Source organism: Platalea leucorodia (assembly GCF_965183815.1).
Source record: "Platalea leucorodia genome assembly, contig: HAP1_HAP1_SCAFFOLD_71, whole genome shotgun sequence".
NCBI classification, from domain to species: domain Eukaryota; kingdom Metazoa; phylum Chordata; class Aves; order Pelecaniformes; family Threskiornithidae; genus Platalea; species Platalea leucorodia.
In genome coordinates this window covers 351,005-376,712 of record NW_028121444.1, presented here as the reverse complement: position 1 = coordinate 376,712, position 25,708 = coordinate 351,005, and the positions used below count along the sequence as shown (strand labels likewise).

The following is a 25,708-nucleotide window of genomic DNA, read 5'->3' as shown; positions in this document are numbered from 1 at the left end:
TGGTGTTTTCCTCACCAGAGCACTTTCTTGAGCTTGTTCTTGACAACAGCTTTGGAAGAAGACTTAAGCCTCCAGGCACTGCCCTGAGGAGATCACCTTTCTTTTTGGAAATGCTGTTATGGAGGCCAGCTCTGTCACAGAAGTGCCCATTGCCTGTCCCTGCCTGCGGTCACAGGACTGCCACGCAGCACGACTGTGACCAAGCTGCCAGAGCACTCAGAGCTGACACCAATGTAAGGCATCAAGAAGAGAGTGTGGAAGTGGCAAGAGAATAGCCGTGGAAGACCAAGCGCTGGTGCTCCCTGGCAGTGCTGCCATGCTGGGACTCTTTTCCTCTCCACCCATGCATACAGGAACTGTCCCTGCAGCTCCAAAAAGTTCTTGGAGGAAGGATATCCGGAAAAAAAAAGTCAGTGAATGGCCCTTTATTTTCTTTAAACACACAGAGAGAACAGCTCGTCATTTACACAGCTACTCAGTCAGAAAACCAACCAGTGAATTAGAAAGGAGATGACAACATTATCACAATTAAACCATGACCAACGGCTATGCAGAAGACCATGGGTAGCTTATTGCTCCAGAAAAACATCCAGTTATAAGTTTCCACACTGCATCCTTGAGCTGCTGGTTCCTCATGCTGTAGATGAGGGGGTTCACTGCTGGAGGCACCACTGAGTACAGAACTGACACCACAAATTCCAGCAAAGGTGACATGGAGTGGGGCTTCAGGTAGGTAAACATGACAGTGCTGATAAACAGGGAAACCACAGCCAGGTGAGGGAGGCACGTGGAAAAGGCTTTGTGGCGTCCCTGCTCAGAGGGGATCCTCAGCACGGCCCTGAAGATCTGCACATAGGACAGCACAATGAACACAAAACAGCTGAATACTACTAAGATACTGACCCCAAGAAGCCCAACTTCCCTGAGGCAGGCGTCTGAGCAGGAGAGCTTGAGGATGTGGGGGATTTCACAGAAGAACTGGTCCAAGGCATTGCCCTTGCAGATGGGTATGGAAAATGTATTGGCAGTGTGAAGGAGAGCATTGAGAAAAGCACTGCCCCAGGCAGCTGCTGCCATGTGGACACATGCTCTGCTGCCCAGGAGGGTCCCATAGTGCAGGGGTTTGCAGATGGCCACGTAGCGGTCATAGGCCATGATGGTGAGAAGGCAGTACTCTGCTGATATCAAAAAGACAAACAGAAAGAGCTGGGCAGCACATCCTGCATAGGAGATGGCCCTGGTGCCCCACAGGGAATTAGTCAGGGCTTTGGGGACAGTGGTGGAGATGCAGCCCAGATCAAGGAGGGAGAGGTTGAAGAGGAAGAAGTACATGGGAGTGTGGAGGCGGTGGTAACAGGCGATAGCAGTGATGATGAGGCCATTGCCCAGGAGGGCAGCCAGGTAGATGCCCAGGAAGAGCCAGAAGTGCAAGAGCTGCAGCTCCCGCCTGTCTGTGAATGCCAGGAGAAGGAACTCGTTCATGGAACTGCCATTGGACATCTGCTGTCTCTGGGCATGGGCACTGTAATAGGAGGAAAAGACAGTGACAAGTCGAGGAGACTTCTCTGAGCAAAATCAAAGCCATTTCTCATACACCCTCACCCTGCTACATGCAGACACCCTTTTCCAGTTCTAGGAGACCTTCCTTCAGCTCTGCGGCTGGAGCCCTGGTTGGTGTTGGCTGAATGTGCCATGAGGAGCAGGGCCTCTGCCCGCTGGCTGCCGAGGGGTCAGCCCTGCTCTGCAGCAGTGGGTTCATGGGAAGAGTGGGGGCAGGGGCCAGTCCTGGTGTTCGACTTTGTCTCATGAAACCACTCCTAGGGCAGAAGGGGCTGTCAGCTTCTGCACTCCCAGTGCTAAGGAACTGAGGTGGCAGAAGGCAGGTTGAGAGGTTTGGGTTTTTTACATCTCCTCCTCCCCTTGCACCCTGGGGAGTGTTCTTGGATGTCAGAAAGCCTCAGCATTTCTGCTGCACTCAGGGAGAATAGAGAGAGTCCTGCAAGGCCAGAGGAGTGCCTGTGGCTTAGTGCAGAGTGAGGGGAGCTGGTCTGTCCCTCCGTCTGGCTCCCAGCTGCCCTGGGCTTGCACCATTTCAAGCTGGAGGGTGATCACAATCCCACATTACCCTGAAAAACCACCAAGCACTGCTGTGAGCAGAGGGATCCACCTCAGACCACTAAATGTCGCACCCTTTCCTGAGGTCCCAGCTCCCCACTTCACAAACCCATCAGCATCTTCTCTGTCGTAGCATCTCTGCGCTTCTCCATGGTGCCTTCAGATAACACAAAGTTTCTACACGGCAGGTTTTCATGCAGGAGGGAAGCTCACAGCTTGGAAGGAATCCTCAAAGCAATAGCCAAGTGTGCTAACGATTGCATTTGAGTGAGGGAGATTCAGCTCATACCCCAGCCCCACAGACTGCATTGCCCACAGCCCCACAGGTTACAGGAAAGCTGGGACATGTGTTCCCATGGACACGAATGCATGAAAGGACCCACAAGATCAGCCTGTGACTTTGCAGCTAAAAATTGCCATCCCTGGAGAGCCTGGCAGCAAGAAGATAACAATAGCAAGAACACAGACCAGTGGAGGAACAAGGGAAAACACAGTGAGGATGTGGCTGAGAGAGGCCAGGGCAGAGGCATTGGGGCACTCAGACAGCGTTCCCCTTCCCCAGCTGTGCACGCCACCTCCCAGACACCACCATTGCCGGGCAGCTGCTCTCAGCCCCTATGCTCTGCAGAGGGAACTGGGCCCGTGGCTGGAGAGCTGCACCACAGCTCTGCTGGAGCTCTGGCTGCAGAGGAGGTGGTTCATGGCTTGGAGCCCCCAGCCCTGAGGGCAGAGGCTTTGGTGGGTGGGAGAGGAGGCAAGGGGTCTTGCTCAGAGGCAGGGGTCTGCATTGGAGGGGGTCATACGGAGGTTTCTGAATTCTCCCTCCCACAGCATTTCTGGTTTTAGTTTCCTCTCATTCCCAGATCATATCCCTGCTGCCTGGAGATTTTCCTGCTGGGAGGTGTTTCCCTGTCCCATGTTTGTTCCCTGTCAGCAATCACAGACCCCTCCCAACCTCTGTGCACTCACCTTGGCCCCACAGAAACCTGCCTGTTTGCAGGGCACTGGCTGGGTGCATTTACCTGTTTGCATGTAGAAGAAACGACAGGTCACTAACACCAATGTGTCCAGCAGAGGTGATGCTGGTGCTGTCCATAGGCAGAGGAGTGGCTGAAAACACATCAGGAGACTCCTGGAAGACCTACTGGTCACTCAAAATTACAGTTCAGCAGTCTCAGTGACTTGTCAAAATTAAGATCTCCTTTATCATTTGTCTCCTCCCATTCCCCAAGAGCAGGAAATTAAAACACAGACTCAGGAAAGTTCCTTATCTTTAGAGTAATTCTTGTCTTGCTCTTCTCCTTGAAACCTCCTCTTGGAAATATTCTGGAAGTGAGCTGAAGCTCTGAGCAGCCCTGACCCACACAGCACTCTCTCAGCAGCAGAAGGACCCTGCCTTGCTGGGGGTCACTCTTTCCACCCACAGCTTCTCCCTGCAGAACCATGAGGAGCTCCCCGGGCAGGCTGAGTGCTGACCCTGGCAGGCAGAGTCCCTGCCCCAGCACACAGCCCCCTGGGGTGCAGGGACCCTGCTCGCAAGGACAGCCCTGGGCACCCCTGGCTGCACACCCACCTTCACACCCCTGCAGCCATCCCTGGGAGAAGGCAGCTGTCATGCCCTGTCCCTCTGATGGTGCAGCAGGGAGTCCCCACCCTGGAGCATGTCCTCCTCCTGTGCGCTAGAGAAACCCTGAGAGTTGTATTTACAGATACCATAAGCTGCGGGGTTTTGCCAGCCTTAGGAAAGCACTGAGCAAAAAGCAGCAGCATTGTCTTGTAGCCAGAGACTTACCATGTAAAGGGCTGTGATGATCTCTCCCCCAGTGAGCTCTCAGCATCCTCCCACTCCAGGTTTTTTTTTAAACTCTCTCTGCCTCACTTCTCTCCCCTCGGTGCCTGCAGGCAGTGCCCTCAGCCCTGCTGCGCTTTGCAGAGGAGCTGCTCCTGGGCAGAGCTGTCTCTCTGCAGGGCTGCCCACTTGCCAGCAGCTCCCTCCATCCCAGGAGCCCAGCCCAGCTCAGCAGCAGAGGCCCAGCCCAAGGCAGCACTTTCTCTGCCCCTCTGGGCTCCCTCCAGGTGTCCCTGCGGCTCCAGGGGAACCTGCTGTGAAACAGGCTGAAATCATCTCTGATGTTCCCTCCCTCAGCTGGGGGGAGACATTTATTCCCAGCACTGTCATTTCTCTTTCCAGAGTCAGGTTTAGGTCCTATAATCACTTTTCCTTGTCTCAGCATTAGACAGGACACCCAGACAGTCACAGGGAGGGATTTCCTTTACCTCTGCTGAGGGAGGGGGTTCAGCAGAGTCAGCTGAGGCATCTCATCCTGGGTCTGTAGTCCTGGGGCTGGAAAGGCTCTCAGGTCACTCCCATGCAGACCAGAGACCCACAGAAGCTGGGATTCCTCTTGCCTCAGTTCAGGTGGGCACAAAATGGGCACCTGCATGTGAGCTCCTTGTCTCAGCTCCCATGGTGCTAATGGAGATGGAGACCAGGAGTGAGCAGTTCAGACACAAACACCTGGTGACATTTGGGGTTCAGGAAGTGGTCCAAGATGCATCTGTTACTCTGTAGAAGGAAGCGGTGGACATGGATATGAAAGCCAGTGTCAGCCTTGGCTGTCACGACCATGAAATAGTGGGGTCTCACCTGCCCAGGGGAAGGAGAAGAGAAGAGTGCACAGAGGAGCAGACTTTGGCCTAGTCTTGCGACTTCTAGTGGGGGAGTCCATGTGAGCAGCACAGAAGGGCAGCAGAGCTCAGTACAGCTGGTCTTCAAGGACAGTGTCTTTCACGTACCAGCCTGTGCATACCAATAGTCAGGAAAACAAGCAGAGCTATCAGGAGAGAAGCTTGGGGAAACAGGAAACTCATGGGGAAGCTCCACAGCAAAAAAGGAAGCATCCAAGAGGTGGATGCTAGGATGAAAACAAAGGAGGAATTCAGAAATACGGTTGGTTTGAGAAAAACCAGAGCTCCCATAGCGCTGACACTTGCAAGGGAGTTCAAGGGCACAACGATGAGCTGGTACTACTTCAGGAACAGTGAAAGAAGAAATGAAGCTCATGTGTGGGCACTGCTGAATTTGCTAAGAGTAGGTGCAGATAGGTGTGAGGCACTCTTGGCCTTTATCTTCGCCAGCAAGGTCTCTCACTTTCATGTGCCTAAGAGGCAGAACCCCAGAAACCCAGCCGTGGACAGAGACCAAGTCAGGAGTTACGTGGGTAACCTCAACCCTTAGTAGTCCATTGGAGCAAATGGGATGAATCCAAGGCTGTTGAGAGACCAGGCCGATGTCATAGCAGGGCTACTCTGATACATTTTGGAAGGTCATCAGGACTGGAGAAAGCCAAAAGCAAATGTAGCATACAGCTTCTCAAAAGACCCAAGGGCTGAGCAGAGGAACTATAGGCTGCAGTGACGGAGGACAGGAGCTGCGTGGCTGGGCAGCAGCTCTGTGGAAATGACTCTGCTGCTCCCTGAGTTTCATCAGGCAAGACAGGAGCCAGCAGCAAAGGCAGCCAACAACATGCTGAGCGGTATGAGCAGGAGCAGAGCCAGAAGAAGTGATTCTCCCCCTCTGCCCAGCGCCTTTTACCCCACACCCTGCACAATGGCAGTGAGACAATGGCAAACAGGAACCAGTTCACTGGAGGACCACTGAGGTGGTAATCCCCCAATTCTCCTTCAAGTGTTTGTGTGATTTCCCTAAGAAGATCAGCATCTACAACAACAATGACAAAAGCATTACTCTGCCTAAATATCAATATCTGCAGGGGAGCAATGTGCATCTGTGGTAGCCCCTCTGGGCAACGCCAATGGGATCAGTATTTGCAATAGACAGCATGATCCCCAGTCCACAGGTTTGAAGGGGTTCAGATGAAGGGTGGTCTTGCAAAAGTCACCCTCTGTGTCCCCTACTGGCATGGACACTGTTGGTTTCCCTCTCCAGAGAGTGGCAGAGGCTGGATCCCCTTCTCAGGCCAGATTCCTTGCCAGGAAGCCACAGCCATGGGGGGAGCTTACTGGAAATTCACTCGGCATCCATTTTAATTGATTTCGTGCTTTTCTGTGACTACACTTTCTGCCCAGAAGGTCATAACAAGACAACAATTTCCTAAGTGATGGTCATAAAGGCCCAGTTATTGCCAAGAAAGCTCACCATGAGCTCTGGAGGGAGCTAGGAGGATTGTAATATTCACCAGGAAGATCCAGGAAGCTCAAGGCCTCTTCTGAAGAGTGAGTGGCCCTGAGCAGCAGTGATTGGCCATGTGTAGGTCTAGGACACGGGGTTGGGGGGATTTCAGGGAGAAACAGGCTGATGGCTGATGGTGTTAGCAAATCCTTACAACCATGTCTGAGCCCCAAAATGGAAAGCAGTGGATGTCTGCAGGTGAAAGAGGAGGAGGAGGAGGTTTGTCCTGGGAATAAAGCAGGAAGGAAGGTCCCTCCTGTGCCAAGCAGGAATGATACAGACATTTCCATCTTGTCTGCATGCCTCAGGCTGGCAGATGGGGAATGCCCACTGCTGGGGGTGGCTGTGCTCAGTCATCCACATGAGCTGACCTTGCTGACCAGCACCCTTGGGTACAACCTCTCCAGTCCCATGGACTGGTAAGGGTGTGGTTTGCCAAAGGAACCCCTGGCTTGTTCCCCATCTACCAGTGGCTGTTCCTTTCCAGAGTCCTGCCTCAAAGCTCAAAGGCCTGGGAGACTTCGCTGGTGGAAACTGAGGCAAGGAGGACATAGATCTATCCACACCTACTCTTACTAAATTCAGCAGTGGTCCCCCATTCTCTCTGTTTCTTCTTTAAGCGTTGCTGATGTAGCAACAGCTCATCTTGGTTCCCGTTGCATTCCCTTTCCAGGTTCAACTGAGTTTTTGTGAGGATCATTGCTGTGCTTGAAGGATGCTGTCCTTGAAGACAAGGTGTATCCGGGCACATTGTGAAAATGAGCGGTCTGTTCCTTGGCTGTACCATCATGGGTGTGATGTTCTTTGTGTTCACACAATGCCTGCAGCTGCTGGGTAGAGGAGGAGCAGACCTTGCCTCTCTGATGGCATCTGACGGCTGATACCTCTGACGGGTGGCATCAGTCACTGGCACACAGGCAGCAAATCACACTCCCTGCGATGCCATCTGGGCTGTCTGTCACACACCCGCCCTGAATGGGAATTGCTTTCCTGGAGGTCCTCTGCTGTTCCTGCAAGCCCTGGCATCTCCTGTAGCTCTGGGGGCCTGGATTTGAACAGGAAATTGCGTTGCTGCCCTAAATTCTCTTAGGCAATGTGGGGCTGAACCTGAGACAACTGGCAGTGTAGTTAGTGGAGACCTGGTAAATACAGCGGAAGGAGAAGAGGGAGATTGAGCTCTCCCTATGGCGCATCCCTCCAATTGTTCAGATGAATAACTCTGTAAGCTGCCCTGAACATAATAAGTTCAACTGCCCTTCTTTTAGGCATCAGCTCTCCTTTCAGAAGGCCAAAGGAAATTCTCAACAGCCTCCAAGAGGATGCCCCCAGATCCTGCCCTGTCTGTATGAGCTGCTCCATTTCAGTTTACAGTTCCCTGCCCATGTCTTGGACCACCCCTGACACCTCAAATGTCACCAGACATTTGCATCTCACTCCTCGCATCCCTCTCCAATGATGAGCATGGGTGCAGAGACAGGACACTCACATGTAGGTGCTTGTGTTCTGCACAGCTGAAATGAGGCAAGAGGAATCCCACCTCCTCTGGGTTTGTGGCAGGGATGGGAGGGAGCTGAGTCCCTTTCCACCACCAGCACTACAGATCCTGATTGAGATGCCTCGATTGACTCTGTGAATCCCTTCTTTCAGAAAGTGTAAATTTTTCTGTCACTGTCTAGGTGTCCTGTCTAATGATGGGACAAGGAAAGGTGATTCTCATGCCCAAATCTTTTCCTCATAGGAGAAATGACAGTGCTAGGAATACTTGTCTCCCCTCAGCTGAGAGAGGGAACATCAGTGATGCCTTCAGCCTGTTTCACAGCAGGTTCCCCTGGAGCCGCAGGGACACCTGGAGGGAGCCCAGAGGGGCAGAGAAAGTGCTGCCTTGGGCTGGGCCTCTGCTGCTGAGCTGGGCTGGGCTCCTGGGATGGAGGGAGCTCATGGCAAGTGGGCAGCACTGCAGAGAGACAGCTCTGGCCAGGAGCAGCTCCTCTGCAAAGCGCAGCAGGGCTGAGGACACTGCCTGCAGGCACCGAGGGGAGAGGAGCGAGGCAGAGAGAGGTTAAAGGCATTTGGGAGTGGGAAGACGCTGAGAGCTCACCAGGAGAGAAGTCTTCACAGACAGAAAGTCTGTGGCTGCAGGGCATTGCATCTGCAGATCCTGGAGGGATCTCCTAAAGCTGGCATGTCACACAGGCTGCAAGATTTGTAAGTACCACTCTCAGAGATTCTCTGGTGTAGAGGCAGAGGATGTGCTCCAGAGCAGGCACTCCCTGCTGCACCATCAGAGGGAAAGAGCAGGATGGCTGCCTTCTCCCAGGGATGGCTGCAGGGGTGTGAAGGTGGGTGTGCAGCCAGGGGTGCCCAGGGCTGTCCTTGCGAGCAGGGTCCCTGCACCCCAGGGGGCTGTGTGCTGGGGCAGGGACTCTGCCGCCTGCCAGGGTCAGCACGCAGCCTGTCTGAGGAATTCACCACGGTGCTTGCAGGGAGAAGCTGTGGGTGAAAAGAGTGACCCCCAGCAAGGCAGGGTCCTTCTGCTGTTGAGAGGATGCTGCATGGGTCAGGGCTGCTCACAGGCCCAGATCACCCCCAGAATATTTCCAAGGGGATGTCTCAAGGAGAAGATCAAGGCAGGGATTAGTAGAACGATAAGGAGATTTTCTGAGTGTGTCTTTTGAGTTTCCTATTCCAGGGGGTAGGGAAGGGGAGAGAAAAAGATCAATGGAAAAGGATCTCTGAAGTTTTAATAAGTCACTGAGACTCCTGAACTGCAATACTGAGTGATCAGTAGGTCTGTCAGAAGCCACGTAACATGCCTTCAGCCACTGCTCTGCCTATGGACAGCACCAGCATCACCTCTGCTGGACCCATCAGGGTTCTTCTGACCTGTCCTTTTCCACCTGCAAACAGGAACATGCACCCAGCCAGTGCCCTGCAAACAGACAGGTTTCTGGAGGGCCAGGGTGAGTGCACAGAGACTGGGATGGGGTCTGTGAGCACTGACAGGGAAAAGACATGGCACAGGGAAACACTTCCGAGGGTGAGAATCTTCAGGCAGCAAGGATATGATGAGGGAATGAGAGGAAACAAAAACCAGAAGTATGTAGGAGGCAGAACGCAGAAAACTCCATTTGATCCCTTCCAGTGCAGACCCCTTCCTCTGAGCAAGACCCCTTGCCTCCTCTCCCACCCACCAAAGCCTCTGCCCTCAGGGCTGGGGGCTCCAAGGCGTGAACCACCTCCTCTGCAGCCAGAGCTCCAGCAGAGCCGTGGTGCAGCTCTCCAGCCACGGGCCCAGTTGCCTCTGCAGAGCACAGGGGCTGAGAGCAGCTGCCCGGCAATGGTGGTGTCTGGGAGGTGGCGTGCACAGCTGGGGAAGGGGAACGCTGTCTGAGTGCCCCAATGCCTCTGCCCTGGCCTCTCTCAGGCAGATCCTCAATGTATATTTTTCCTTGTTTCTCCACTTGTCTTTATGATTGTTATGTCATTCTTGCTGCCAGGATCCCTGGGGCAGTGGAGTTTCATCTGCAGAGTCACACACTGATTTTGTGGGTCCTTTCATGCATTTGTGTCCATGGGAACAAGTGTCCCAGCTTTCCTCTAACCTTTGTGGCTGTGTGCAATGCAGTGTGTGGGACTGGAGAATAAGCTGGTTTTCCCTTGATCAGATGCCATCATTAGGAGACTTGGCTATCTCCCTGAGGTTTCCTTCCCAACTTCCCTCCAGGTTGCAATCCTGTCCTATAGCACCTTTGTGTTATCTGAAATCCCCATGGAGAAGTGCAGAGATGCTATGACAGAGAACGTTCTTTTGGGTTTGTAAAATGAGCCATGTGTGTCCTTGGGTGGAAGTGGGGTGCTGAGACCTTGAGAAAAGGTGAGATATTTAGTGGTCTGCACTGGATCCCTCTGCTCACAGCAGTGTCTGTTTTTTTTTTTCAGGGTAACACAAGAGTGAGATCACCCCCATCTCAAGAACAAGCCCAAAGCAGCTTGAAGGGAACAAGTCAGAGGGACAGACCAGCTCCCCTCAGTCTCCACTAAGCCACAGACAATCTTTTTGCCTCGCAGGACTCGCTCTGCTCTCCCTGAGTGAAGCAGAAATGCTGAGGGTTTCTGGCATCCAAGAAAACTCCTCAGGTGAGATGGGGGGAGTATTAAAAAACCCCAAACACTCTCAAACTGCCATCCACTATCCCCATTCCTTAGCACTGGGAGTGCAGATGCTGACAGGCCCTTCTGCGTTAGGAGCAGTTTCATCTGACAAAGTTGAACACCAGGACTGGCCCCTGCCCTGACCGTTCCCATGATCTCACTGCTGCAGAGCAGGGCTGACTCCTCAGCAGCCAGCGGGCAGAGGCCCTGCTCCCCACACTATGCTCAGCCAGGGCTGCAGCCACTGAGCTGAAGGAAGGTCTCCTGGAAAAGGAGTAGGTGGGGTGGAGGCTGTGGTATAGCAGGGTGAAGGTGTATGAGAAAGGCTTAGATTTTGCTCAGAGAAGTCTCCCCTAACGCTTCATTGACTCTTCCTGTAGGAACAGGACCCCGTGCACAGAGGCAGCAGATGTCCAACAGCAGCTCCATCACCCACTTCCTTCTCCTGGCATTCACAGACAGGTGGGAGCTGCAGCTCTTGCACTTCTGGCTCTTCCTGGCCATCTACCTGGCTGCCCTCCTGGGCAACGGCCTCATCATCACTGCCATAGCCTGTGACCACCGCCTCCACACCCCCATGTACTTCTTCCTCCTCAACCTCGCCCTGCTCGACCTGGCATCCATCTCCACCACTGTCCCCAAAGCCATGGCCAATTCCCTCTGGGACACCAGGGACATCTCCTACATGAGATGTGCTTACGAGCTCTTTCTCTTTGCCTTCTTGGTAGCAGCAGAGTGTTACCTTCTCACCATCATGGCCTATGACCGCTACGTTGCCATCTGCAAACCCCTGCACTATGGAATCCTCTTGAGCAGCAGAGCTTGTGTCCACATGGCAGCAGCTGCCTGGGGCAGTGCATTTCTCAGTTCTCTCCTGCACATGGCCAATACATTTTCACTACCCCTCTGCAAGGGCAATACTCTGGATCAATTTTTCTGTGAAATCCCCCAGATCCTCAAGCTCTCCTGCACACACTCCTACCTCAGGGAGATTGGGCTTCTTGTGGTTAGTATCTTAGTGAACTCAGGGTGTTTTGTTTTCATCGTGCTGTCCTATGTGTAGATCTTCAGGGCCGTGCTGAGGATCCCCTCTGAGCAAGGAAGGCACAAAGCCTTTTCCACGTGCCTCCCTCACCTGGCCGTGGTCTCCCTGTTTATCAGCAGTGGCATGTTTGCCTACCTGAAGCCCCCCTCCATCTCCTCCCCATCCTTGGATCTGGTGGTGGCTGTTTTGTATTCTATGGTACCTCCAGCAGCAAACCCCCTCATCTACAGCATGAGGAACCAGGAGCTCAAAGACGCAGTGAAGAAGCTCATTCAATCAGTAGTCTTCCAGCAGCAATAAGCTGCCCATGTCTCTTCACAAATGATTTCCAATGTATCTGAGGAATCTCCTGTGTTTTGGTCATTTTATCTGTGAGAATTCTTTTTGTCCAGGAATGTCTGCATGCAGTCCACTTCTCCAGAGGCATAAACCCAGTCTGGCTGACCTAAAGCACATGTGCCTGGCCCGATGGTAGAGCTGGCCTCCCATGTCACACCTCTGTAATAAAAGGGGATTTCCTCAATGCTGGTGTCTGGAGGTTGGGGTCTTCTTCCAAAGCGGAGGTCAGGAACAGGATAAACCATTGCCCCCGTGAGTCTGTTCTGCTGTGCTTGGTTTCTCCATGGGCTGAGGGCAGTAGGGCTCAGCGCGATGTGTTCGGGAATGGGACTGGAGGGAGCTTTCAGTTACTGGAGTGAGCCTCCCTATTTGTCCACTTCCAGCACTCTCCACTCTGCACATGTTTATGGGTGAGTTTGGCTGCACGGCCATTTTTGCCTCCTCCTGCTGGGCTCAGGGCCTGCACTGGGGGAATGGCCAGCCCTGCTCGACCTCTCTCCTTGTCCAGACTCTGGCAGACCCCGGAGCAGGGATGTCTGTGAAACCCCACATGGGATGCAGATAGGGCTGGTTAGGTTCAAGGATGTGGTGGAGGCTGTCTCAAATAGGAGGAACAGAAAGGGGACAGGGCACAAAGGGATGTCATGGAGATCATGCAAGAGAAACTGTTCCTCGCACCGAATACAGCCTTTGCTCCCCAGTGCCAACAAGGCACTGACAGGGGCCACGAAGCCGCTGCCAGGGGGTGACCACCTGGAGTTGGGTGCTGCAAGAGAAGTCAAGAGCAAAGAGAAGAGCGTCCATTGCTGTGTTAGAGACCGAGGCTGAACAAGGCAAATGCAGGGCTGCTGCTGAAAAACAACAACAGTGATCTAATAAACAGGAGCCAGCAATGGGGCTGAGGGACTCAAGGCCTTCTGTGCCTGAGTCTTTACTCCCAGGCCTCTGTGCTCAATGAAGGGGTTCAAGGAGGAGGAGAGCACATATTGGCAGGAACCTTATGAAATCCCGCAAGGACAAATGCCAGTTTCTGCCCCTGCAGAGGACTCACCCTGGCAATGGCACAGGCTGGGGGCTGCGTGGCTGTGAGAAGCCCTGTGGGAAACGTCTTGGTTGTCAGCGAGTTGGACAGGAGGCGGTCGTGTGCCCTCGCAGCAAGGGAGGCCACCAGCATCCTGGGCTGTGTGATCAGGAGCATGGCCAGGAGGTGGAGGGAAGGGATTCTCTGGAATATTCCATCCAAATTTCAGATCCCCAATTCAGGAACAATACTGGCAAGCTGGAGCGGTTTTAGCAAAGGTCCCTGAGGACAGCCAGGGACTGGAGCACTTTGCCGATGAGGAGAGGCTGAGGGAGCTGGGCTTGTCCATCCTTGAGAAGGGAAGGCTGAGGGGGAGCTCATCCTGGCCTGCCAGTCCCTACGAGGAGGTCATGGAGAATACAGAGCCAGGGTCTTCACCATGGTGCATGGTGGGAAGACAAAAGACAATGGGAGGAAGGTGAAAGAGAAGAGGTTCAGCCAGGACATAAGGAAACCTTTTTTCCCCATGAGCTCAGCCAAGTGCTGGAACAGGTTACCCAGAGAGGTTCTGCAGTCTCTGTCCTTGCGGGTTTTCAAACTTGGACTGAATCAAGCCTTGAACGGCTTGGGTCTGATCCTGCTTCTGAGAGGGTGGGCTGCAGCCTTCCTGAGGTCCCTTCAACCTCAGTTCTCTTACGAACCTATGAAGCTGGGCCCTGTTTCTAACTGGAGCAGAGCAGATGTTTATGGGACATGAATCCTCCCGCACTGTAAGTGACCATCTAACCCAACATCTAGAGCAGTGAAGAGAGGTCGACACCTCAGTGTGACTCGCTCTGTGCAAAGACTGAGGAGTCCTGGGCAGGGAAGGTTCTGGGGACATGGGGCTCTGTGCAAGACACAAAAGGATCTTGTTTTAATGCCTGTAGGCCTGTCAGATGTGAGTTCATGTCAATGAAAATGGAAGCAAGAAGAACTGAAGAGAAAGATCCAAAGCAAAAAGAAAGGTGTCAACACATTTCTCAGCTTTTTTTCAGTCTGTTGTGGTTTAACCCAGCAGCAATAATGGAACCAGAACTGGCTTCAGCATGCAACGATCCAACACCACTCACCATCTCTCCTGCCCTGAAGGACTGTTATGCCAGGTCGAGCCCAAAGTCATGGACCAAAGGAACTCAGCAGACATTTTAGAGGGATGGCCCATAGACCAAGGGACTGATCTCTGTGTGTTTATATCAAAAGAGAGAAAAAATCCAGCTGAATTGTTGGGGTACTTTCAAGAAAGGGCAATGTTTTCCCACCATGACAGAACAGGAATTTCCTGGAAGTGGCCTAATGGCAGGAGAAGAATTATTGATCTTCCCCTGGACTTGTCTTACCACTGCTCTGTCTAGTATCTCATCTCCCTCATCAGTCATGTGTTTCCACCTCTCCTGAGTAAGTGGCCATGCCTAAGGACATCTTCTCAGCAGATTCTCTGGATGTACGCCCTTCCCATTCTTATCAGGTTTCCTCCTATGCTTGGGTCATCCAGATGCCTCTCAACTTTCTGGTTTCTGCTTTCGGCTTCAGGGAGTTCATAGAATCACAGAATGTCTTGAGTTGGAAGGGACCCACAAGGATCATCGAGTCCAACTCCTCTCCCTGCGTAGGACAACACCAAAATTCACACCACGTGGCTGAGGGCGTTGTCCAAATGCTTCTTAAATGCTCTCAGGCATGGCATTGTGACGACCACCGGGGGAGCCCATTCCAGTGCTCCACCAGCCTCGGGCTGAAGAACCTTTTCCTAATGTCCAACCTAACCCTCCCCTGGCAGATCTTCCCGCCGTTCCCTCAGGTCCTGTCGTTGGTCCTCAGGGAGAACAGATCAGCGCCTGCCCCTCCTCCTTCCCTCGTGAGGAAGCTGCAGACCACGACGAGGTCTCCCCTCAGTCTCCCCTTCTCCAGGCTGAACTGACCAAGTGCCTTCAGCCACTCTTTGTATGGCTTCGTCCCTAAACCCTTCGCCATCTTCGTGGCTCTCCTCTGGACGCTCTCCAGTAGCTTCGTGTCCTTTTTGTACCGCGGTGGCCAGAACTGCACACCATGCTCAGATGAGGCCGCACCAGTGCAGTGTAGAGCTGGACAATCCCCTCCCCCGCCTGGCGAGCAATCCAGTGCTTGATGTGCCCCAGGACACGGTTGGCCCTCTTGGCTACCAGGGCTCACTGTTGGCTCATCTTCAACTTGCTGTTGACCAAGACCCCCAGATCTCTCGTTCCCCAGGCTGTAGGTACATCCAGGGTTGCCGTGTCTCAGGTGCAAAACCTGGCACTTGCCCTTGTTCAACTTCATACGGTTGGTGGTTGCCCAGCTCTCTGATTTGTCCACATCTCTCTGCAGGGCCTCTCTGCCCCCAAGAGCGTCAACGGCTCCTCCTAGTTTTGAGTCATCGGCAAACTTGGATAACGAACCTTCCAGTCCTGCATCCAAGTCCTTTATGAAGATATTGAAGAACACTGGCCCCAAGATGGATCCCTGGGGAACCCTGCTAGTGACTGGTCGCCAGCCCGATGTAACCCCATTTCCTACAACCCTTTGTGCCCGACCCATCAGCCAATTGCTCATCCATGGCATTATGGGTTTATCTAGCTGGATGCTGGACATTTTGTCCAGGAGGATTCTGTAAGAGACGGTATGGAAGTCTTTCCTGAAGTCCAAAAAGATGACATCGCCTGGCTTCCCTTGGTCAACTCGGTGGGTAACCTTGTCATAGAAGGAAATTAAGGTTTGTCAAGCAGGACTTTCCCCTCATGAAGCCGTGCTGGCTGGGGCCAATGGCTGTGTTGTCTTCCAGGTGTTTCTCAATAACTACCAGAAGAATCTTCTCCATGATTTTGCCAGGCACAGAGGTGAGACTGACAGGCCTGTGGTTCCCGGGGTCATCCCTGTTGCTTTTCTTGAAGACTGGGACAACATTTGCCAGCTTCCAGTCAACTGGGACCTCCCCAGCTTCCCAAGAGCATTGACAAATCATTGAGAGAGGTCTCACTATGACGTCAGCCAGCTCTTGAAGTACCCTCAGATGAATCCCATCGGGCCCCATTGACTTACCGGGATCCAGCTGGAGCAGCAAATCCCGCACAAGTTCGGGGTTGGCTGGGATTTTGTCCTTCTCGCAGTCGTGGTTCTCCAGCCCAGAGCCCATCATCGGTGTTGAAGAGCGACGCGAAGAAAGCATTCAACGTCTCTGCTTCGTCTGTGTCGAAGACCGTGTTTCACCACAGAGCTCACTTGGAAAGAGCTATTCATGCCAAACCAAATAGATTAAAAAGAGCGGGAGCAGAACGTCTACGACATTTCACTTTTACACCCACAAAATTAGCCAAGGGACAAGGAAAAATTAAACCCCTGCAGCTGCGAGGACTGTTTTAGGCAGGTGCTCTGCCACAATGATGCCTTTACGCCAGGCAAAGAGTGCACTGGGACTTGGAAGCTGCATCAGCCGCATGTCGCAATGAGCAACTCTTAATCGCATGCTGAATTGAACACAAAAAATCAGGGAAAACCCGACCAAACCCACAGAAACCAAACACAGTTGGTTCTCTCCTCTGGTGGGAGCCAACACGCATCGGTCACTGCAGCCCTGGCCGAGAGACCGTCCATAACAGAGCTCAGTTCTGCCCAAGGCATTTTCAACGCCCTCTACCCTCACCAGAAGAACCAGAAGCAGTTCCCCAACCACCGCAACATCTCCGAAATGAAAGCTGTCGGGGGAACGTACCATCGGGCAACGCCTGCAGCTCACAGGCTTCATCCTTCTGCTGCAAGAGCCGAGGACAGCCCATGGAAAACGCCGGCGGCAGAGGGTGCAGCCTGCAGCCCTCCAGCTACCCCCATCCCCACAGCCCAGGCTGCGCTGCTCCAGAGAGCGCAGGCTCAAAACCTCCTCCAGGGCCGGAGGCAGCACCCATGTTCCTGAGCCCAAGGGCTACCACCACATCAAATCTGTCGCTGTCTCGAACCTCTTGCGCCTCGCGTTGGGTCCCACCTTGGTCTGGGGCTGATGCAGGCTGGGATTAGGGGTCTGGCCAATGCTGTCGCAGTGGCGAGAGGGACGTGTCGGGGGCAGAAGCACACCTCAGCATGCTCAGGGTGCTTTCCGGCTGAAGGACACCCTGGCCTTGGGCTTGTGCTTCCAGCTTTAATCTATTTTCTTGGAGAGAGCTTCACTTCTGCCTGGCTTTGCAGGGCCACCAGCAGAGCACCCACAGGGTCCATCCCCATGTTGGCTTCTTCCTGGGAGCTCTCGGGATCAGCATGGTCTGAGCTGCCAGGGACGAGACCGAGAGCTCGGTGTCTTTCTCCAAAAGCTGGAGCGCTGCAAGAGGAGGAAAGAGGACAGAGCTGAAACCCACCGATCTGCAGAGACCCCCAGGGATCCCCTCCACCATGCCAGCCCCACCGGTTCCTTTCCCTGGCCAGGAGGAGCAGGTGGGACAAGGGGATCAGCTGGAAGCTGCTGCTCAGGACTGAGCAAGGTGGCCACCAAGCCCTCCTGCGTGGGCAGGGCTGGGAGAGGGAGGCACGGGGCAGCCGGGTGCTCTGGTAGCCACACGGTTGCCCCTCGCTGCCAGTGCAGCGGCTGGGACTGGGGCCAGGCTGCCAAAAGAGGGACCCCAGGGGCTGTGGCTCACCGATGAACCTCATGGCCGCCTCTCACAAGGGGACCTGAGCATCCTTCAAATATGGCAGGCCCTGACTCAGGTAGTCTTCAACTCTGCTCCTGTCCTGCACCAGCTGGAGAGAGCGCAAGGGCAGGGGGCTGGCCCAGACCCTCCCCAGTTGCCCTCCACAGCAGTGGTGGGACCGGGGCGGGGAAGGAGGGCAGCTCTGCCCTGTCCTCAGTGACTCGGACAGTTGGAGCATGGGGGGAGACAGACACCAAGAGGCCAACGGCTGGCAGCCCTTGCCCCTCCCTGACGCCCAGCCCACCCCTGTGGTGGCAGCACGCCCTTCCCTGCATCACTGGTCGCGTTGGAAATCTGTACCTTGGCCACGCTCTCCATCTGGTCCCTCATGCAGAAGAAGAGCGGGAGCAGGCTTCTCTGCACGTTCTCCTTCACCTGCCGCTTGTCCTTCCCCACCACCATCTCTAGCACGTCTTGGAAGAGGCAGATGGAGAGCTCTCGCAGCTGGCTGGACTCCTGGCAGGGAGGAGGACAGGAGGACTTCTCTGAGCAAGGGCGTCAGCGGGGCTGATGTGAGGGGAGATGCTCCCACAGCGGCCTCCCATCATCAAAGAGCGTCAGGAGCTTCTCCACCAGCTGCAGAGCGGTGAGGCTGGCTTCCTCCCTCCTCGTATGACCCAGCACATTTCTGAAGACCAGCGGGGCCTTCATCTTGTTGTCCGTGTTGGCGTTCTCCTGGGTCACCATGATGTCCGGCAGCAGGACCAGCATTTTTCTTGCCTGTAGGAAGCAGAGAATTGCCTTTTTGTGAAGAGGCGAATGATCACCCTGGCAAAAATGCTCACCCAGGTGGCACAGGAATCCCTGCAGCAGCCTCCTGGCAGGCGGTGACCCTGGGCACGCTGATGGAGACACGGGGAGAGCACATGTGCCCTGCTAAGCCACCCCCTTTCCCGACTGGCCCGAATGGGCAGAAGGCTTGGTAACCCTCTGGGCTTGGAAATCTCCCCAGGTGGCCACCACCAGGCAGCGCTCTGCAGACCCCCACGGCTCGTGCAACAAACAAGCCAACATGGCTTCCCTTGACCAGGCCCAGAGCGCTCTGTCAGCAGGGCTATCTCGGCCACCACACTGTGTGCCCGGGCCAGCCCTGCAGGACCCAGTCTGTCCTGCAGTTGCCCATGGGTCTGGCAGCCAGAAGGTCTCCAGGCCCCTCTCCCCACACGGCCCAAGCCCCTGGGGGCTGCTGGGGTCAGTACCTGTCACTTCAAGCTTCAAGACACTTGTGACCACTTCCCCAGGGCACTGCTCCATCATCAGGAGAAGCAGCAAGTCCATGCTCTGCCGGGCGGACACTGTGCAGACGCACGCCATGTTTTCATGGATGCACCTCACGATGCTTGGCACCTGGAGGGCACACAGGTGAGGATGGTGCTGCCACTGGGCTGCAGCCATGTCCTCAGCTGCCTCTCAACCTGCTGCCCTTCCCATCCTCCTCTGCTGGCTTCAAATGGCTTCAAGGTGCCTGAGGAACCTGGGTTATGGAGGGATGTAATGGAAGAACATCGCCTGCAAAGGCTCAAGGGCAGGGCAGCCACAGGCCGCTTACCTCCATCAGCCAGGAGGCAGGTTCTCTCACGGCCACATCCAGGATGCTGCTCGCCTCCCTCTTGTCATAGACGCTGGAGTCTCTCATGGCCGCAATGGCCACCAGGACGACGTCTCTCTTCTCAGAAGGCTGCAGGTATTTTCCAAACCCGCCACCCAGGCCGGGAGGGGCAGGGTATCCTCTTAGGGGGTCACCAGGCCCACTTGCCCCAGGGCACTTGGGTCCTCTTGGGGTGCCCCAAGCCCCACAGTTGCCCTCCTGCTCCCTGCAGACCTCCCTCTTGCTCTCCAGCTCTCCCAGAGCCCCGTCTTCACACGTCCCCAGGACCTTCCCTTCCCTTCAGGCCGCTCCAGAGCCCTGCCTCTCCCCCTGGCAATATTACGTCTGACATTTAGTCAAACTTCACACAAGTCCGAGGTTTTGTTGCTTCAGCTCTTCTCTTCCTCCTACCAAACACAAGAGCTCATGCAGTGAAGAGGAAGATGAAGCATCTTCCCCTGCATTTGCCCTTTGAGGGAACCTTTCAGAAATGGAGATTGATGGTTTTTTCTTGGTCTGGTTTTGGTCCGTGATCGAGAACCCCTCCTGCTTTAAGCTCGGAGCCAGATAACAAAAGGGAAGGCGAGTATCCTGACCGAGTGTTTCTCTCCCAACTGCCTTTTGATGTTGCTAATGACATTTACCAATTCTTTGGCAATCTCATGCTAAGCTTTCATCATTCCCGTGAGGACACGACACTGGCTGCCATGCAGAGTTCACCACAGATGGGACGAGATGATCTCTTCACATTTCTGCAATTTCTGGCATCTTACAATTCACGCCTTCCCCTCCATTCTGAAAATCTCTTTCAGCACAAAGATGTTTCCACTTGCCTCTCTCCTCCGATCGGTGCTGGGTATTACAACTGTCGACAGAACGTTAACGTAGAATCACAGAATCGTGGAATCGCTAAGCGTTGGGCGTGACGGAGCCCTGCTTTCCTGGGGATGGCTGAACCCCCGTCTGCCCATGGGAAGGAGTCAATGAATCCCTTGCTTTGCTTGCGTGTGCGGCTTTCACTTTACCTATTAAACTGTCTTTATCTCAACCCATGAATTTTCTCACTTTGACCCTTCCGATTCTCTCTCCATCCCGTTGTGGAGCAGCTGCGCGGGGCTTAGTCACTGGCTGGGGTTCAACCACGATGCAGATGCTGTCAGAATAGGAAACCTGAGCAAAATATGCTCTCTTTTCTAAACTGTCTTGGCATTTGCAATCCATCCCCTCATCTACAGCCCAAGAGGCAGAGAGCTTGAAGGGCAGCTCAGAAATGTCTTCTTTAAACATACGGATCTCACTGGCATCCAAATAAAAGTTGGCTGATTTGAACAGCATCTCAGCTGCTCCTTATCTGCACCCTGAGAGATTTCTAGAGGTTCCTAAGGTGGGCAGCAGAGAGGACAAACGCTATTTGATGATGTCTCCACTCATGGATCACCAAACCACAGAATGGTTGAGGTTGGAAGGGCTCAGTCACCCACACGGTCAAAGAAGTGTGTTCTGATGTTCAGAGGGAACCTCCTGTGTTTGGGTTTGTGCCTGTTGCCTCTGGTCCTGCACTGGGGAGCACTGGAAAGAGCCTGTCTCCATCCACTTTGCACCCTGGGGTTGAGACACATTGAGGAGGTCCCCCCTGAGCCTCCTCTTCTCCAGGCTGAGCAGTCCCAGCTCTCTCAGCGTCCTCATGGGACAGATGCTCCAGTCCCTTCATCATCTTTGGGGCCCTTTGACGGACTCTCCCTACCAGGTATGGGGAGCCTACAACCAGACCCAGTGCTCAAGGCTTCAGATAAGCCCGGCACACGCGGCAGCGGACCCCCACCCTTCACCTCCTGGCTGAAGCCTGCCCAGCCACCGAAGTCTGATGCTGTTAAGTCCCGGTCTGATTGTCAGGCTCGGGGAAGGTTTGTAATGATCCCAAGGGTGAAATTAAGACACAAACGAGGTCATATGCCACCAATCAGATGTTTTATTGGGTAAATATAAAAGAGTAAAGCGATAGGAAAGGCAGGAAATATTAGGAGGAAATTAAGCAAGCATTCAGAGAGGTAAGCAAAGGATAGTCACCACCATGGATCCAGCGGCGTCCCGTTGGTCCTGTCTTCAGTTTTTCGGTGGTGGATGGCCACACTCAGGTTTCCTTGTGCCGTCTTTTATCTGGTGTTGGAGAGGGAGTTTGCCCTCTCGTTTCCGTTTGGTTACCCAGGGCAACATCACGTACCCAACACATGCACATCTACTGGTGGGGCAAGCGGCCTGACCGGATACCAGTTGGTGTCCTCTTCTTGGTGGTGCCCGATAAGCCAAAGAATGGCCTGCTGCTTCAGCAAGTTTGCAAAAGTTTCCTTGCCAGATGGTGGTACTTGATAAGCCAAAGAGTGGTCTGCCCTCGAGTCTTGTCAGACAAAAGAGTGGTCTACTGTCTGGTCTTTTCAGATAAACACACACAAGCAAGCTTTGAGACAATTGTTCTTAACACTTCAGTCTCTTACAGATGCATCTCCTTCGGGGAGCGTGGTAACACCTCGCGTAATGTCTGGACTATAAAACCTCCCAAACCCAGCAACAATCACGACAAAAAACCCACACCCACACCGCTCCCTCGGAAAAACCCCAATCCATGGCATGAGAAAAAGTTGGAACCTCTTATTTCGGTTTACCTGCTAACAGCTCTCACTATTCTTGCTTGCCCTTTGCTAAGACTTTTTTAAAAGCTTTCCTCATTGCATTTATAGTGTAAAAAAAGATCGTCAAGCTACAGAGGAATGGTGAAAAGGATTTAAAATCCCTGCTCTCACTAGAGAATTGATCAAAACCCATCTTCGTAACAGACGCTATACAATTTCCTGAGAAGCTTGTAGTTTATCAAGGGTCAACATTCAATATATTCCTTACCTGCTTAGATTCATCTAACAGAGTGCAAGCCGTTCTTTTTCACCGCTTGTCAACCTTACGCGTGGATTTTTTCAATCTTTACTTCCAGCAAATGGGATGTAAAATATGGTGGCTCATCTACCGTGAAGGAGGAGGAGAAAGAAGAAGCTACCACGTTGGCAAAAGACAGAGTGGGACCAGTTGAAAAACCCAGCGCCCATGAAGTCTGAGAACACGACTTGAAGGAAAGACCAAGTTAACCATCAGGGGAGAGAGCATTTGGCGACGGAGCTTGGGAGGAAGCTCGGGCAGCACCAAAACTGGCAGAAGTGGTGACCAAAGAGCAGCAAAGGTGTGAGGCCCAGGACGCACGGGAGCTGGAGACTGATAGCGACCAGGCTGCCTGTGTCCTCTGCCTCCAAAACGAGCTGCTGCTGCAGAGGCCACTCTTCCTGAAGTCCATCTGGGGTGGTTCGAGCATCCCCCATGGCCCCGCAGTCCCCAGAGAGCTGCCATGGCCCAGGCTGGACCATGGGGACCCGGTGCCGGCCCGGCCCCCTGCTGCCCCCAACCCCAGCTCCCGACGTAGGGCAGTGGCTGGGGCAGGAGAACGTTTTAACGACTGCAGTTTTCTGTCTCTTGGTGACCCAAAGAAATGGGATCCTCTGTGTCAAAACAGACTAAAATGGGAGTCTGAGGTCCCTGGCATCACATGGAAGAAATCCTCCTCCTCCCCTCCTCCTACTCCTCCTCCTTCTCTTCCTCCTCTTCCTCCTCCTCTTCCTCCTTCCTCCCCCTCCTCCTCCTCCTTCTCTCCTTCTCCTTCTCCTTCTCCCCCTCCTCCTCCTCCTCCTCCTCCTCCTCCTCCTCCTCCTCCCTCCTCCCTCCTCCCTCCTCATCCTTCTCCTCCTCCTCTTCTCCTCCTCCTCCTCTTCTTTCTCCCTCTTCCTCCTCCTCCTCCTCCTCTTCCTCCTCCTCCTCCTTCGCCTCCTCCCTCCTTCTCCTCCTCCTCCGTCTCCTCCTCCTCTGTCTCCTCCTCCTCCTCCTCTTCCTTCTCCTCCTCCCTTCTCCTCCTCCTTCTCCTCCTCCTCCTCCTCTTCCTCCTCCTCCTCCTCCTCCTCTTCCTCCTCCTCCTCCTCCTCCTCCTCCTCCTCCTCCTCCTCCCTCTTCCCTCCTCCCTCCTCATCCTTCTCCTCCTCCTCTTCCTCCTCCTCCTCCTCTTCTTTCTCCCTCTTCCCTCCTCTCCTCCTCCTCTTCCTCCTCCTCTTCTCCCTCCTCCTCCTCCTCCTCTTCCTCCTCCTCCTCCTTCTCCTCCTCCCTCCTTCTCCTCCTCCTCCGTCTCCTCCCTCCTCTGTCTCCTCCTCCTCTTCCTCTTCCTTCTCCTCCTCCTTCTCCTCCTCCTTCTCCTCCTTCCCTCCTCTCCTCCTCCTCCTCCTCCTCCTCCTCCTCCTCCTCCTCCTCCTCCTCCTCCTCCTCCTCCTCTTCCTTCTACCTCCCTCCTCCTCCTCCTCCCTCCTCCACCTCCTCCTCCTCCTTCCTCCTCCCTCCTCCTTCCTCTTCCTCCCTCTTCTTCCCTCCTCCTCCCTCCTTCCTCCTCCTCCCCGCCTCCCTCCTCCTCCTTCTCCTCCTCTTCCTCTTTCTCCTTCCTCCTCCTCTTCTTCCCTCCCTCCTTCTCCCGCCCCACCAAAGCTCACCCACTGCCAAGCGCAGATTTCACAGCCACCGAGGAAAGACCCCCAGTGCCAGACCCCGTCGTTTGCAGACGGGGTTTTACTGGAGAGAACGAAGCCTTGGTGTTAACAGCCTGGCCCTCGTCCTGCTGGAGGAGGCTCTTGCTGGACATCTCCCTCGGGACAGGCTCTCCCGGCACTCGCCGATGTGGACTAGATCTGCTCCTCACCACCACAGCAATGGGCTCTTCCCTCTGCCTTCTCGAGGAGGCGGGTCGCTGCTCCTCGCAAAGCCCACTGCGTCCTTGGGGAAAGGCTCCTACCGCGGCAAGGGACAAAGTCCCACATCTCGACCAAGACCCTCCTGCCTCTCTCCTCTCCCCAGTTGTCTCCCAACCCAGTGCTGGTTGTGCTCAGGGCTGCAGAGAGGCACCTGGCACCAAGGACTGACCCCCGCCATTCCCATGGCATGAGAAAGGAGGGGATGCTGTCCGTGTCCAGCCCCGTGGCGCTGGGATTTTCTTCCCTCACCCCCAGCTGGGCCACCAGCCCCCAGCTGGCCCGATCTGGCCTCAAGCTGGCCCACACTAACCTTTTCAGAGGTGAGGGCTCCAAAAGGCAAAGACTCAACTCGTCCTCTGGGCTCTCCTCATCCTCCACGGAGGACTCTTTTCATCCCTCTCCCCCACCACTCTGCAGTGCCACGAACGCAGGAGCCCTGCACAGAGAGGGGTGAGCGCAGGAGATGCCGCTGGGCAGCGGGGAAGGCGCCTCGAGCTGGTACGGCCCCACGCAGGACAGTCAGCCCCCATGCTCCTAAGGCTTAGGGACCTTCCCACCTTGGCTCCCCGCAGGAGAGGAATGCCCTTTTCCTAAGCATTTTTCACCGCCTGGGCCTGCCGTTGCTCTCACTCTTCTTTCAAGCCCTTCGGGGCTGCCATTTTGCCCTCAGCCTTCTGCTGCAGCTTCTTGCGCTTGCGTCCTTCCTCCTCCGTGCACGCGCGGGGCTGCGCCTGCAGGGCCACGGCAATGCAGCAGCTGGCAGCGTTAGTCTCCCCGGCGGAGGCTGGGGGGGTTTGAGCTCTCCCCCTCCCTCCTGCCCCTTCTTTTTCAGCCTCTCCATCAGCCCTGCTTTGCTCGCAGCCCTCACAGACCCGCTTCTGCAATGAGCCCTGAGCCAAGCGACCGCGGGGCTGAAAGCAACCCAGCTGCTTGCTACCCCAGATAAGCCTGGCGGTGCCATCGGCATTGCAAACACCACCACATCAAGTCTGTGGGTGTTTCTGGAGGTGACAGAAGTGAAGGCTGCCTTCTGAATGGAAAAAACAATCTGCTGCTTCTCCAGAAAGCCTCAGGAGAAGTGCTTCAGCTGTCAGCTAAGCACACGCTTGAAACAAGTCGCATGTGTATATGCTTTTCTATGGGTGGATACGACACAGCGCCCCCAGGAGCCCATGCCACGTACCGGTCCTGCCCTCCTCTTCCCTGGCCTAGCAGGGGGTGCGGGTTGGGGTCCAGCTTCCCGCAGTTGGTGGCTGCTGCGTGCCCCTTTCCCTGACCGATGCCGCTGCAGCACTGCCAGCTCGCTGCAGACACACGGCAGGAGGAGGCGGTGTGAGCACAGGGAGACCGCTCTGCAATGGGGGCTCCCAAGTGGGCGACCTGCCCCAGGATGCACGTCGCCACCTCCCGCAGGGCCTGGTGTGTCCGTGGGGAAAGGCTCCTGCACTGGCCTTTTTTTCTCTTCTGCCAGCTTCTTTTTCTCTTTCTCCCAGTATTTCTGGACGTGTTTCTGGAAGCTTCTCCTTCCTCTTTGAGCGTTTATTCTACAGGGAGACCAAAAGACAACAGCCCCTGCAGAGGGCTGACCTGGTTTCATGCCTACCTTCCCTTCTGCCCCTTCTCCTCTGCCTTTCTCTCCACGCTGCTTTGCTCCCAGGTTCCTGCAGGCTCCACCAAAGACCCAGGCTCTAATGACC

The 25,708-nt window shown here is 54.6% G+C and overlaps 2 protein-coding genes across 2 annotated transcripts; one reads left to right on the top strand and one right to left on the bottom strand.

Annotated features, from left to right (window-relative positions):
- Nucleotides 1-546: 546 nt before the first annotated feature.
- LOC309603390 (olfactory receptor 14A16-like) lies at nucleotides 547-2,267 on the bottom strand (the record flags this gene model as incomplete). Its single annotated transcript, XM_082338249.1, has 2 exons — nucleotides 547-1,565; nucleotides 2,225-2,267. 2 exons carry the CDS (start codon nucleotides 2,265-2,267, stop codon nucleotides 547-549), a joined length of 1,062 nt encoding a protein of 353 aa, XP_082194375.1.
- An 8,601-nt stretch (nucleotides 2,268-10,868) lies between these two features.
- Nucleotides 10,869-11,804, top strand: LOC309603389 (olfactory receptor 14I1-like; the record flags this gene model as incomplete). The annotated part of the gene is made up of 2 exons (XM_082338248.1): nucleotides 10,869-11,162; nucleotides 11,523-11,804. The coding sequence occupies 2 exons, from the start codon at nucleotides 10,869-10,871 to the stop codon at nucleotides 11,802-11,804; spliced, it is 576 nt and encodes a 191-aa protein (XP_082194374.1).
- Between the last annotated feature and the right edge of the window lie 13,904 nt (nucleotides 11,805-25,708).